Source organism: Ambystoma mexicanum, chromosome 3q (assembly GCF_040938575.1).
Source record: "Ambystoma mexicanum isolate Mex_15411 chromosome 3q, UKY_AmexF1_1, whole genome shotgun sequence".
In the NCBI taxonomy this organism is placed as follows: Eukaryota; Metazoa; Chordata; class Amphibia; order Caudata; family Ambystomatidae; genus Ambystoma; species Ambystoma mexicanum.
Window position 1 is genome coordinate 767,570,007 of NC_090926.1, and position 15,456 is coordinate 767,585,462.

A 15,456-nucleotide genomic window follows, 5' to 3' on the forward strand; every position below is an offset into this window, starting at 1 on the left:
GAAAATGGGTCAGCTCCTTTTGGAGGTGGTGAGCAAAAATATCTATTTAGGATTCCCAATAAAGTCACTACCTACTAAGACGTTTTTTTGAAGATCACATTACTGCAAACATTATGAAAAGGTGGCAGCTAATAAAAAGATATATGGCTTGTAGAGGAGGTAATAATGTGGACGGGTTGGTAGCAATTAAAACACAAGTATAGTCCCTGGCCTGCTATGTGGCCTGGAAGTCTTAGCCGAGTCCTATGTGGAATGGTTTGAATGCATAGAGGGGAGAATACTACGGTCTATACTTGGTGTTCCATCCGCTGTTCCGGTGGAAGTGGCTAGGTTTGAATTTGCACAAGATGGTTAATTAGACGCTGTAAATGATATGCCAATTGGGGGATTGCCTGGATGAGAATGGCACGTTAAAGGCACTACTAGCCGAAATGATGGACTCTATGATATGAGTAAGAACGTTTATTTTTTAAAAAATCTGAGCGATAAGTTTTGCCCCATATGGACAATATTGTATATACTTTTTACCAAATGTCCTCTAGGCCTAATGAACATAATGTATTTAAAAAAGGGACACTTCAGTGGGCCATGGTCTTAAATGCCACAAGGATGGAGGGCTCACAGAGTATTAAGGTTAACTGCCCTTGCCCATACTTAACAAAGATAAGTGATGTGAAGCATAGGAGATTCATCATCTATTTACAGTGCAATCTCTTGCCTCTGCAAAAATATATAGGTTGTTGGACAAACTCGCCTGCAGAGGCGAGGTGTTGCAGACTTTGCAACACATGTGAGACTGCAAGGCATATTGTAACAAACTGCCAGGTGTTAAAGGTAGTCGATGGACAGGAGTATGCCAAATATGTGTCCCGGTTTGACCCCATTAGTTCCAATCAATTATGGGGAGCAATATTATCAGCTGAATCCCTGGTTGTCACTGGAGCTGCTTTTTATCAATTACGTAAATTCATGGTTGCCATAGCCAAATCTGTAGCATAATGTTTTAGTTGTTGAGAATGTGCTAATTTTGTATTTATTTATTGTAAACTAGGAAATAGCCAATTGCTGATAACTACTGGATAATGTAATAATGAATTCACTCTATTTTGGTTTTACATGTGCCTAAAGTTATGATTAGCTAAGTGCACGAAATAAAAAATAATGCTTTTTTTTTTAAAGACAATTTAGGGCTGTTTCACCCCGTGCAAATACCCCTTAGAGCAGCACCTCTGCCTTTTGGAAAGTGGGGTGGAGGGGTTTCACCCCTCAAAACCCCATCCCGCACTCCCTCCCTTCCCCTGCGACATACATTGTGCCCAATGCCCCCAGCCTCCAACCCCAATGGGCACCCAGACACAGTCTCTGGGTTTTCAATGGATCCGGGTCACATCTATTCTGGGAGTCTTTTGAGCCCAACCCCGATTCCATGGGGACGTCTTCCCCTTCTTCCTCCATAGAGACTAGACAGCTTCTCATGGTGGTTTGTCTCGTTCAAGAGTTCATATTCCCCTGGCAAGAGGACGAGAACCCTGGACAAAGCACTTGTTAAGTCCCAAAGTCCTAGGAGTGGACCATGGAAGCTCAGAAGGATGAGTGAGTTGCCAACTATATTGACTCTCACTCAGAGGTGGACCTGGAACCAAAAGAGGCCCTAGAAATATTTAGCAAAGTAGCCCTATATTACACTGTGTGAGCGATGGGCGACTGGGAAAGAGATTAAGAGTAAAACACCAGAGTCACCCCACCAAATAGGCACATGGAGTAGTGGCCCACCATGAAATCACCACCCTGTAGGCCAGTCCACCACGGCTCTCCCACCTAGCCATGATGTCCTTGCCCCCTTCTCTTTGAGGATCCTTCCCAGACTCAACCTCCGCCTATTTCTAGCTCAGTCACTGTTCTTGCTTCTTCTGATCATACTGCAGTTCTCCACTCCTTTATCCCTCTCAGAAACCCCTGCACCAGTTCTTCTTGCCGTTTTCCCAATACTACTCTGGCTCTCCACTCCTATCAATTCCTGCACCAACTCACCATTCCTTTTCTTGTTGGTGTACTTCCTCTCCAAATGTATATTCTATGTCTTACATTTCACAGCTATGCTCACCAAACTTCTTCCAACTCCTAGGGTCACAAGTTCCATTTTCTTCTCCATCTTCTCCACAACTTTGGCCACCACTCTCCTTGTAGCAAATGCTCTTCATGATACTCCGATCATCTACAGTTTCATCACATTTCTTTTCCGACTCCTTTCTCTCCCAACTTCCTCACCCCTTTGGGAGCCCCTCTCCTCTTGGTTACGATCTCTCTCCACTCCATTACCCCTTCGGTCACTCCCACCTTCTTTACCCCTATGGGCACCACCCTCCTATCTATTGTCCCACTCAATCGTCTCTAGGTCTTTCCCACCTTTTTCCCTCCTCTGAGGTACCATCTTCAACACTTGGGGCACCAACCGCCTTCTTCCTACACACACACACTCATAAACGTATTACTATTATTAACATATTATTTGTCTGATTTTAGGGAGGAAAATAGGGATTGCCATAATAAATGACAGTTCCGGTATTTCTCACAAGGATGCAGCTGCACTCTCTCCACAACAAGTTCTGTCATCAGACTTACCGCAGCAGACTTCAATTCCACAATGCCTTTCCGTGGCTTCCATTTGGCCTTCACCAAACTTCCACTGAAAACAAGAGGAAAAACAGAAATATCAATGGAGATCAATGACTAAACACAAACCAAATGATATAGAGGCAAAGAACAAGGGATGGGAACTTACAGCCGTTCCACACGTTCCTCCGATAGCAACTGCCATTGCTCCTCGCGGCAGAGACGTAGTTTCTCAGCTTGTGCTTCTGAGTAATCACAAATGAAGTCCTTCTGTCCATGTGTGCGCTGTGGTAGGCTGTGCTCCCGTGACCGTGCTGCAAACAGGTCTGCAGGCCTAGGTAGCACCCAAGGACAGTGACATCAATAACAGAAAATACTTTCATAGTGCACAGTGCAAAACAAAATACTTTTCGGAGGAGCCAATAACAGACGTTACTACCCAGCTCAGATATGTAGTAAGTCGCAACCTGAAATTCGTACCCCTGCTTGCGGTGCATTTAACAGGGTGCAACATTTTAAGTTGCAAGCTTATAGCCAGACATGAAAAGGTCACTTGCTACCTCAATTCTATACATACAGATAGCACGCCATTTCTTACTCTCCAAGAGTCAATTATTACTAATCAATGGCTAGTGGCAGGTGGAAATTGTGCACCCTGCAATTACAACCGACACTTGATTGGGTGAAAAATACTTAAGACAATAAGGGGCCCTCTTTCGAACAATGTGGCCTCCCCACACCACTGAAGGATCCACTTTGGATATCTCAAGGGCTAGATAATTGATGACAAGAGCTCCCCATTCAACTTAAACAGCTTTTGACTACTGTAATCGAGCTATCAAAAAATATGGAGCCCCGTCTGACTGCTCTCGCTGGAGTGGAATGAGGCCTTCACTCCTGGATATGAGTTTTCGATTCCACAAATGGAAAAGTGGAGTTGTGCAGCGATTGCGGCAATGCTATGATCAGTTTCATCCTTTAGATTTTATATGGTGTAAACAGGCTTTGCATCTTGCAGAAATGGACAGATATGGCTATATTCAAATTCTTGATTGGGTTTCTCACCCATGTATTAGAGGTGTTTTTGTGAAGGATACAACTACATTTTAAGATTTGATTCAGAAATTACCTCCAAGAAAAAAAGGCTTTTATTTTTGTTCTCTCTTGACATAAATGTGGAATTCCCGCACACTCAAATGGGAAATGTCGGGAAATTGACCAGGGTCCTGAAAGAGGAGGCATCTACTGGTTTAATATATGTGCGCTATTAGGCGCGTTAAGAAGAATTAAAATAAATAAATAATTGCTTTCTAGATGGCATTGTGACTTCATCGGACATTTTCTATGCCTCAATCTGCTGGTGCTGCCTCTTACTACTTACATGATGGGAATATTGCATGGGCCTCCTCTTTTAGATTATTCCCCACATCAAGCTATAATGTGTGGCCCTTACGATGGAATCCCAGGTAACTTTATTTGCACATGTAGATTCTATGGAATCTTACAAATTGGGTGGTGTGAAGGCATCATGAAGCAAGACACAGACAACAGATTGAAAGTTCAACAAATGGTTTATTAAATCAAAGGTCAGGCCGATAGAAGGCCTAACTTGCCCAGCTTGCTTCTCCAGGCAGAGAGAGGGGGTGGGGGATGTGAATCTCTCTCTCTCTCTCCCTCCTCCGCCTCCTCCTCCTCCTCCTCCCCCCCCCCCCCCCGGTTACACTTTCCACCTCCCCTCTCACCCCCCCCTGCACTTTTGCATATCACAATTGCACACTCTGTGACACAAGGCCTAGTAAAATAGTTTGTTTTGTCCTCCCTCCCTTGTCTTGTCGCACCTAGAATGTATACAGGTGCATTATAAATTACTTAAATCATATCTACGCTAAGGTGGGATTTCCCTACCTGCACAAAACTAAGGAAAGTTGGAGTCAAAGACTTCAACTTAAATGTCTGTCAGTGTCCATACCTATCCTAACTAACATGTAGGGATGCAATAATAAACGAAATGGTGTTCAACACAAAGTCTGAGCTGCTCCCAGCTCTTAGCCTCTTTTCCAGCACCCCTTTCCCAAGTTCAAGAAAGTTCCACAAAAGTCTCAAGATTACCTTTCTCCAGTTCAAGGCAATACAGTTCCACACAATCCTTGCGGTTCCCTTCCCCAAGTTCCAAGCAACACAGTTCAAAATAAAAGGGTCAAAACAGCGATGTAGTTCCTTAGGTCTCAGGGTTCCCTTCCCCAAACCTCAATGCAATAACAGATTTTGGTTTCAATCTTTCAAAGTTCAACACAAATCCAGGTCAACTTGACCCTCCTTCTGGTTTGCATCACCAGCTTACTTGCAGTGCTCCTTGTTGGTATATTTCACAATGTCTTTGGCTTTCATAACGCACGGCTCCCATGTCTAGGCGCAGTTGTTAGACCACACGGTCCATCCATCACAGGTCGCGGAACCAGGAACCCTAGGCTCTCCCGTCTACACAGGCTCTTCTGTATTTACCCATGTCGAAATTCACTTTCACTTGGTTTCTATTTGTTGGCCTCTTGGCTTTAAATACAGGTCTCCTGGCTTCTCTTTGTCAGCCTCTTGGCTTTGCCATCATGTGTCACACAACTCTTTGCCAGTCTTTGGCCTTGCAGCACTGTAGTCATTCATAAGAGTTTCCTTTGAGGTGGTATTCCCCACCTTTCTGTTGCACTCTCTCATACTTGTGCTCTTTTCCGTATATTGCTTTAACAAGGGCACTTTCCCTTTTAGCTTTCATCAACTATCGATTTTGCCCATAAAGTTTTATTCAATTCAATATTCAGTGTGTGCAGTTTCGCTTTAATTCAAGGTTTCATTCTGTTCGGTGTTCAATATGTATGATTTAACTCTTCTTCGAGTTTTTATTCAGTTCCGAATTCAATATACGTAGTTTGACTTAATTTCAAAGTTCCATTCAATTCGAAAGTCAATCGGTGTCATACGGCACTTGGCATTCATTCATCGCCCATAGGAGAGCCCCTAGTCTGGAGTGACCCCTCTTTCCACTCACCGGTCTTGTGCGTTTCTCCTCCAGTGGCTGCAAGGCTTCTGTTCTGCCTCTTAGGGGAGCAGGCTGGTCTCCACGAGCCCCACCAGCACTATGGGCTCTTCAGATCACACGCCAGCTGATCTGCTCCACGGACAGCATTCATACCCTCACTCTTGCTCTCCTTCCTTGCTCGCAAAGCCAGCTACTTTCTTTGGGTAACAGAGGCTCCCACACCTGTGGCAGCCTAACGGCTCGACTTGCCTTAGGCTACATAGGTTGTCTGGGACATCTACCGGCGTCCTGGCTCCCCCTCAGGTCCCACCACGGCTGACTCCTATCAATACTGGTCTCCTGCTGGTCTCTCCCACACAGGCCTCCCTGTTACTCTCTCTGCGGTCCCACTGGTCTCCCTTTATACACCTGCAACCACTTAACAGATTGCAGGTGTGGATTCACAAATGGACTTGACTGACCATAGTTAAATGGACATGCCTGACTTTCAAAGCACTCTGCAGGCATCTTCTTCCCAGTACCAGAGTGATGAAATTAAGTTCTAGTGTTCATTACACTTAGTCACCTCTTCCTCGTCTCAGTACCTTCAGAGGTTAAATGTAAGGAAATGAGGGGAGAGGCTTACAGCAGCCTTTAAAGGACGTAGGAGGGGAAGGTTGGTTGTCAATAGGAAAAGGGGGATGCCATGTCTCACCAGTGGGCACCCCACTCCAAATCCCCAAGGAACCTCCACCCAGGTGATCCTCCATTGCTTCTCTACCCCCAGTGTCAGGATCCAAAAGCAATGGCCTTTACCTGGCCACCTGAGAAGAGGATCACGGGGAAGCAGGAGTGAGAATACCCTCACGTTTCTCACAGTGGCAGCCGGTTTAAAAGAAACCTACATTTTAGTCAAGGCAAAACATACTATTGCCCACCAATGCAAATCTACTTGCCCTCTGCACATAGACAAACTGTGATCAAAGTTTGGTCGACAAATGCAATGGACAATTACAGCAACCTTCTATAGCCAATTTCCCAAATCTCTCAGGGATGGCCTCCCTTTTAATCATTCATGCAATAAAATGGTTTTCCACTGATGCATCAAAAGCTAAAGACCAGGACCGCCCAATTTGGTGCACCTTCAAAGCTAAGTGTATTATTGTGTTGCAGCACATCTACAGGTGATTATGTCTCTTTTTTCTTTAATTGGCAGATGAAGATATCCACATTGATCCAGATTTTCAGTCTACAAATATAAAGCTTTCAGAGTTAAACATTTCAAGTTGGGGGGCGTGGCCAAGCAGCCATGGAGTAGGCTGCACTATCCGTGAGCTCCGTGATCCGACGCGGTGATCCGAAGGAAAAACGCAAGCTTTAGCGGAACATTATAACCACAGAGCACATGGATAGGCGTGGGAACGGTTCAGGCACAGTCTGAGTGCATCGGCGGACTGCTGAAGATACTGTAGCAGAAGATGCGCTATTTTGTATCGGGAGCCGGCACGGCGAAATGGTAAACAAAATGGCAGCGGCAGTGAACAAAGGAATGCTCGGCGAGCAAGTGCCATGGCCCGCAATGATATGGATGGGCAGCTCGACGGCGGCTTGAGGACAGCAACTTGCGGTGCCCTGAAGTGAGCAGAGTTGCGCGTGGCCCCGTGACGGATGCCCAGCACTCGAGTCCCGGCGAAAGTGAAAGACCTCGCCCGGGATGAGCAGAGGTGCCGACGGTAGCTTTCTTCCCCCTGCAGTGAGGACCGGAAGGCATGGGAGAGAACGGGCACGTGACATTGTAGTGGCGGAGAATGACCGGTCCCGCACTACGAGCCTGACATCTGAGTGAGCGTGTGAATGCCTGGTGTGCACGGCATAACGGGCTGCCGGAAAGCACTGGATACTTTGTGTTTTTGAAAGTTGGTAGTAGGCAGGAAAGTTCTGCAGGCTGAGGAACAATTGACAGTAGCAGCTTCCCTGCACGACTAATCTGCTCAGTGAAACACGGGCCGGTAGGCTGCACCACTGGGACACTGCTGGTGTGGAGCGCCACGGGAAACATGGGGGTTTAAATGAGCACATGCAGCGCATGGAAGAGCCTACCACGGTGAACTGAGGTAATGCAGTAGGCCCCAAAAGGGTCTAGGGCCTGCAGTGTGAGGACATAGGCACTTGTGCAGCCTGGCATCCCGGCACCAGGTGCAAAACTATTGTTGTAGGGGATGCTGTAAGTGTTCGCTGGACCCGGAAGATAAGCCATTGCAACAGTGACAGTGGTGTCCAGAGAAAAGACACGGGAGCATTGAGCCAAAGCTGGGCATAACAGCTGTGAATGGTGTGCGGTCTCTTGGACGCAGTGACACGTCGGATACGTGGGAGGACACAGCCCACTCGGAACTTGGAGCTCAGCATAGAGAGGCGAGCGCCAGGGCTCCTCTGGGACGGCTGCCTATACCGGGGGCGAGCTTACATAGGAAAGCAAGATTGCGCACCGGAGGCCAGTCAACCCAGGTGCATAACGAAGGCTGCAAGATGTCAGGGCGAGGGGCTGTGGGTAAAACCAATATTAAGCAATCCACGATGGAAGCATTCGCCAAAACACAGCAATCTCTGGCAGTCATAGCGTCTAAAGAAGCGAAGGCACCAGCGGAGAGCGCTGCAGCTACTGACAAACATCAGATACTAGCGGCTATAACGGAGCTGCGAGACTCATGGGGGACAGCGATGTCGGACCTGCGCACTTCCCTGGAGGCCAAAATAGACGCAGTGGGCATAGAGGTTACCCTGCTGAGGCAAGACGTCAGGGGGCTGGTGGAGAGAACAAGCAGCTAGGAGAGTGCGGTGAAAATCAACACGGACACTAGCACTAGCAACGTACAAGAGATCGACATGCTCAAACAACAGGTAGCCAATCTGGAGACTCGGGCGGAGGAGGCTGAAGGGAGAGCGAGGAGGAACAACATTCGTGTGGTGGGCCTGCCGGAAGGAGAGGAAGGACGGGACCCGACGGACTATATCGAGAATCTACTCTTACAAGAAAAAGGGGCTGCAGAACTCTCGCAGGGGTTTGCGGTGGAATGTGCACACAGAGCCCTCATGAGGAAGCCACAACCGGAGGCTCCCCCCCGGCCTATAATAGCGAAAATACTGAATTATAAGGATCGCAAGATTTTGGAATACTTCCGCAAAGGAGGAACCATTGAGAGGGCGTTGTGCGCCATCACGGCATATCCAGACTACACAATGCTAGTCCAAAGGCAGCGATTCAGCTATGTGGCGATCAAAAGAAGGCTGCATGCGGCGGGGATCAAATATATGCTGCTATATCCCGCAAAACTGAAAGTGATACATAAGAGCAAGACGGTTTTTTTTCCACACGCCCGAAGAAGCGACGACCTGGCTAGACCTGCAGCTCTGGTTCGCTCTAGGCTTGACTACTACAACAGTATCTTCCTCAATCTACCTCTTACCTCCCTTTGCCCCCTCAAACTAATCCAGAATACGGCTGCATGTATCATTCTACGCCTCAAGCCCTGGGACCGCGGCCCTGCAGCCCCCAAATCTCTCCACTGGCTCCGGGTGACTGCAAGGATCAAAATCCAGACCCTTTGCCTCATCCATAAGGCTGTCCGGGGCCTGGTCCCTCATAAGTCTTACTGGGGACAGCCCATACTCGACCAGTCTCCCCCAGCATCCCTTACCAGCACTCGCCCTCTGGCACCCTTCCCTGGTCTAGTTCGATTCTGGTCCACCCCATCCTTCGCACTGTACTCCCCCGCCCCACCTTCTACCCCTTGCACCACCCCCTGTGGCTCCCATCAGCACTTGCTCAGCCCCTTGCACCCCCACCCCTTGCATTTCACCCCCTCCCATCCCTGCCTCCTTACTCCTCCCTCCCCTGCACTTTTTTGTTCCCTGCACTTGCACAGTATGAATGTCACAAGGCGTACGACTGTTAGTTCTAATTTCTTCACCTATACCCGTTCCCATTCGTCTTGTGGCGCATGGAAACACTTGTGTATAGGCGCCATACAAAAGTCCAACATATGAACTGTAAAACTCCATGCACAGGCATCATGTCACACGATGTATGAACTGCATGTTGCAAGGCCATAGATTGTCACAGAGGTGAATAATGGCATGCCCACTCACCCCCAGAGGCACCTAATCTCACAGTGATCAAGGTGGACCAAGCACCTCACGGCCACCCACACAGAGGAGAAGAGCCATGCCCCACAACACCACTACCAGTTCCACAACAGCACCGGCCACACAAACCACAGGACCAGTGAGCATGCCACCTTTCCTGCAGAAACACCAGCTACACCCAGAGAGGCACACCCGGCTGCCACAGACACAATCAGTGTGGGCCACCAAGATGGCCATTCCCCCCCACCAGCCTCCCATGTATGTTGCCCCCTCGACAGAAGACGATGGGCAGGAGGGTGGGGACACAACTGAGGGGTCGCCAGAACACACCCCCTACCACATTCCCTCATTCAGCCCCTCTGACCTCCACAGACAACATCCACCACCCGATCCCCTGCATCCGCAATAAGGATGCACGCATACAGCAGATTGAGGCAAGGCATGAGGAGACGGCTGGACTCGTGCACCAGCAGCTGGAGGAGGCCAGGATGATGCGGGAGTGTGTGCAGGGCACCGGCCAGCACTGTGCAAGTGCCCTGGGCCACACTCCTTGAGCGCAATGGTCCTGCTTGCACAGAGGATCTGGGAGGGGAACGAGGCAATCTCTGCACTAGCTGAGGACCTCGCCCTTTCCCTGCAGGTGGCTCTATAGCACAGGGAAACTAAACTGCAGGTTCCAAACCCACTAGTCCCCCAACCATCACCATGCCTGCCAGCTCCCAACAGAGCAGCTCAAGGCACTTATCCCTGCGCCCACAAAAGTGCATGGCAAGTGTAAAAAGAGGTCACGGAGGTGAGCCAGTTCCAGACTTTGTGACAGCACTGCAACCTATGGGTTGTTTTGATGAGGGTTAGTTGGGGAGGGTGTGGTGACCCACACGTTTGCTGATGTTTGTTAAATCCGAAATACACATGGTTCTGCATAGTAATTCACATCTGGCCATTCATTTTATGAAGCGGTGTGATTTATTATTGTACTGCTTCACATGCAGTGTGTTCCATGGGTTGCGTCCTTTTACTGGGTGCTCAAAAGTAGTTCTGAATGAGTTCCTGGCAGCTGCTCGCCCATCCTGGACATCCCTGTAATGTAATGGTAATGGTGGTGTTGCATGTCAACAGGTGCATCCCCGTCACGATCATCATCAGCATCCGCTGGAGGCATGTCCGGGGGCAGGGGTATGTTACGCCTGATACACATATTGTGCAACATGACACAGGCCAAGACTATCTTCCCCACCTTCACTGGTCTGTACACTCGTGCCCCACCGGAGCGGTGAAGATACCGAAAACGTGCCTTTAACAGGCCAAAGGTCTTCTCAATTGTTGTCCGTGTTCTGATGTAAGCGCAATTGTATCCCATTTCCTGGTGAGTCTGGCCCATGGCAGTAGGGGATACCGGAATCACCAGCATAGAATAGGACATAGGGAGGGCCATTAGATTGAGGTGACTGCAGTGCATACATATTGGGATGCGAGCGAGTGACGCATGCATCTGGGTCTGTGCACTTGCAGGCCGTCAATCGCATTTATGCATCCTGTGACAGGCAATGCTGGTCAGGCCATTTGTAGGGTCTGATTCCCATGAATGGGGGGGTGGTGCAGAGTCAGGATATGCTGGGTATTGTGACATGACAGCGATGCATTCTGGTACCTGTAGTGCATTGCATGTGCGTCCGTGCCCAGATTGTGATGGGGTGTGCCTCCGTTGACACATGTGGCCGATGTCCATTGTGGCCCCCACTCTTGCGTGCCGATTGTGTCCCCGCATTGGCATGGTGGATGTGAGCCACGCACTGGTGCCAGTGAATGTCCCCCCCCCCCCACTCCGTGCCCTGGTGCACATGCAAAGAGGTGTGTTGATGCTTTCACAGCAAGGTCCGCTGTCCTCCATAATGTGCCATGTACGCAGGGAGGGTGCTATTCCGCAGGACCATGGAGTCATGGGTTGAACCTTGCTAGCAGACGCAGCAGTGGGCGATAGTCAGGTCCACATCCCAGACCTGCACATTCAATGAGTGATACAGCTTTCTTTTTCTATACACCTCCTCTGTGGTGTGGGCAACCACTATCTCAATGTGTGTGCTGTGCACTGCTCCCAATACATTAGGAATGCCCGGGAGTGCATGAAAACAGACCTTGGTGGCGTTTTCCTGTGCGTTTGGGTGGGGAATGTGCTGGGACACATGGCACAGAAGGTCATCCAGGACCTGCAGCTCGCAATGCAGCTTGCGGACTGTGTGCTGGAATGTGCCTGGGCAAGAAAGTGCAGCACAGATACCAACTTAAACAGGGGGTTGGCAGTCTGGATGCCTATGATGCTCTGGATGATGTCCTGGATTAGTTCCACAAGTTCCTGGATAGTTTCCCTGTTCAGGTGGTATAGTATGTAGATCTGCCTGTCAGTCAGGGCCCAGGGTGTAGGCCTTGTGCGGAGTACAGGTGCACGCCAATGTGGCGCAACTTGCATGCCATTGTTAATCTGCATTTTCCTCCTCCTCCATTGCCCGTCGGCCTGTTGCCAGTGATGCAGCTCCTGCTCATAGAGCTGCACTCCTGCATGCAGCACCTCCAGGTCCATGACCACTGCTACGAGAGGCAGCATGGTTGTGTTGTAAAGTGTGTGTGTGTGTGTGTGTGTGTGTGTGTGTGTGTGTGTGTGTGTGTGTGTGTGTGTGTGTGTGTGTGTGTGTGTGTGTGTGTGTGTGTGTGTGTGTGTGTGTGTGTGTGTGTGTGTGTGTGTGTGTGTGTGTGTGTGTGTGTGTGTGTGTGTGTGTGTGTGTGTGTGTGTGTGTGTGTGTGTGTGTGTGTGTGTGTGTGTGTGTGTGTGTGTGTGTGTGTGTGTGTGTGTGTGTGTGTGTGTGTGTGTGTGTGTGTGTGTGTGTGTGTGTGTGTGTGTGTGTGTGTGTGTGTGTGTGTGTGTGTGTGTGTGTGTGTTCCTTTTCAGCCGTCCCTGTGCTCAATGTGTACAGCTGGGTACATTGGGGGCACCTGTGGCCTGTTCCTCCATACCTGGGCCTGGTTACCGCCTGCTCCGTGGTGCCAGTGTTTCCGGCACGGTTTTCCCAGTGGCACAGGCATTTTCGTGCCAGTGTTTCTGGAAAACACACTGTCGTAATGCCATCTTGTTTCCATCGTGCCGGTGTTTCCAGCACTGGTTCCTGAGGGCCTGGCAGTTTCAATTCACTGTGCTACCGGCCCAAATTATTTATTTAAAAGGCTGCTTTTGCATTTGTGAAAAGCCTCTTCTGCAAAGCACCATGGGAAAAATGCAGGTATAATTTTGGGAGAAGGGGGCACCTCCTTCCCAGTCAAATATTTTAAACGGAATAACCACAGACCCCTCCTGGGGTCCATGCTTCACGCCCAAGTAGTTTCTTATATGGACACATGCAGTGGGAACTGCACATTGGGAATAAAGAGCCCTAGCCGTGACAGCATATTTCGAGACACAGGGGAGAACACATTGAGTTTCACGGAAGAACAGACAAATTAGATCATTAGAATCCCCTCAATATTTAACACTGCTGGAACAAGCTAAACCACGGCTATTACCTCAACAGAAGATTTGCTACAACTTAAGAAGAAATGCTTCCGAACAGAACTACACAGCCACTTCCTAAGGGAGTACCTAAGAGCAAATATAATACCACTAGGATTCATCATGACAAATGAACCCGTGCTGTTGCTTGATGAGGAATATATGACCAGCTACAGCACATAGCTACAAGTGCAGTCGGGACCTTATGGTCCTCACTATTACCACAGCCCAACGTATCCATGCCAAAATACAGGAGCACTGTACAGAACAACTGAGGAGGAAATATTTCAGGCAAACACGACACTGGCAAGTGTCAGTGATAAGGTAGCCCAGATCAACTCACAGTTGGATCAATTCAAAACTGGCCCACTGAAGAAGAGAAAATTGGCAAAAGACATTAAGGATTTCAAAATGGTAGGGGGGCATGGCTATCCACCATGAAGAAGGCAGCAGATCCCCGTAGCGGTTGAGCTTCTAAAGCTAAAAATAACAAACACCTAAGCCAGAAAATACAACGCACCAGCGTCCCAAGGTGGCCAGAATTCATTGAGAAGGTGGCAGACCAGGAACAGAGACAAGACAGCCAGAAAGCAGCCTTGCATGGTCTGGCAGTAGCGCTGGCAAGATGGCGGCGCCTGCCTGATGAACCTTGTCGGAGAGAAGCGTAGAGCGGGCACCAGAGCAGGTGCTCTCCCTCAGCAGACCCGGGGACTCTCTCAGACAGCCGACTGAACAGGCAGCATGCAGGGTGTGTGCTGGAGGTGCCGACGCACTACGCAGGGGTACAGCAACTCCGGAAAGAAGCTAGGTAGAAGCATCAACCTAGAGCCGCTGCGAAATTGAGAGAGGTGATGTTATATTTATATAGCGCCGACTGCCCACGGGCATCAGGGCGCTTACAAAAAGACATGTGCATGCTCAAGATAGAGCCAGAAGAGGCGACGGGACGGCAGACAGATTTATACCGGTTAGCTAATTCAGAGTGGCCTAGTCGAGGGATTACTTGAAGAGCTCTGTTTTGAGTTTTTTGCGAAAGACCAGAAGGTTGGACTCCAATCTAAGGGGCTTAGGTAAATTGTTCCAGTTGGAGGCTGCTCGGTTCGGGAAAGCTCTGCCCAAGCAGAGTTCTTTCTTGAATTTCAGGGGCGTTATCAATCCATTTGCCTCTGATCTTAATGCCCTACGAGGATGGTAAAACGTGAGTTTGGACTTCATGTAGGCAGGTGCTTTGCCATATAAGCACTTGTGAGTAAGGCACATAGACTTGAATACGTTCTTCTATTCTCATCCAGTGAAGGTCTCGTCTAGCTTCACTTATATGTTCACTTCTTGATTTCATTTTGACCATTCTGATAGCGTTGTTCTGGACAAGTTGGAATTTTTGGATGTTATGCTTACTGGCTGCCTACCAGGAGAGCATTACCATAGTCTAGACGTGACATGACGGTCGCTCTTGCAATTGTGGCGCTGTTTTTGTCACTCAATAGTGGTCTGATGGCTTTAAGTAGCCGGATGTAGTAGTTGCAATTTTTACTAACGTAGGTCGCCTGAGCATCAGAATTGAGAGATTCTTCCAGCGTCATGCCTAAAGTTTTAACTTTGTCTGTCACAGGGATAAGGGTCTCTTTGATTTTGAAAGCCTGATATTCCGCAGACAGTTTGGCAAGTGCCTGAGTAGAACCGAATACCATTAATTCGGTTTTGTTCAGGCACATCCAGTTAGTGTCCATCCAGTCTTCGATGTTACCATAAAGTGTATTTAGAGTCTTACTATCTTTAGCGTAATCCCCAGTCAGTTCCAGGACCAGCTGAGTATCATCAGCATAGTTGGTGAAGAATATCTGGAGTTGTTGTAGTAGCTCACATAGAAGCCGGATATACAGATTGAAAAGTAAAGGGGATAGACTAGCTCCCTGTGGAATCCCGCAAAAGATGTTAAATTCAGAGGAGAATTTGTCACCCCAGTGTACTCTGGATATTCTGTTTTCTAAACAGGATGTTAACCAGCTTATAGATTCCTTGGAACAATTTGCGACCTTCTCCAGTGCTTGTTGCAAGAGCTGGTGGTCAAGCAGGTCGAAGGCGGCACTCAGATCTAACAATATTAGTAAACCAGCCTTTCCCTGATCCATAATTTCCAGCATTTTAG

The 15,456-nt window shown here is 48.6% G+C and overlaps 1 protein-coding gene across 5 annotated transcripts in view; it reads right to left on the bottom strand.

The window, feature by feature from the left end:
- TSEN54 (tRNA splicing endonuclease subunit 54) overlaps positions 1-15,456 on the bottom strand; it is a 571,608-nt gene that overhangs the window by 538,621 nt on the left and 17,531 nt on the right. For 4 of the 5 annotated variants that reach the window (XM_069654778.1, XM_069654777.1, XM_069654774.1 and 1 more), the window contains exons 2-3: positions 2,783-2,947; positions 2,623-2,686 (exon numbers count right to left, since the gene is read on the bottom strand). In XM_069654778.1, coding sequence (XP_069510879.1) covers positions 2,623-2,686; positions 2,783-2,947 — 229 coding nt within the window. Of the gene's footprint in view, positions 1-2,622; positions 2,687-2,782; positions 2,948-15,456 lie in introns of those variants that run through there. The other variant, XM_069654779.1, reaches the window with a different exon arrangement.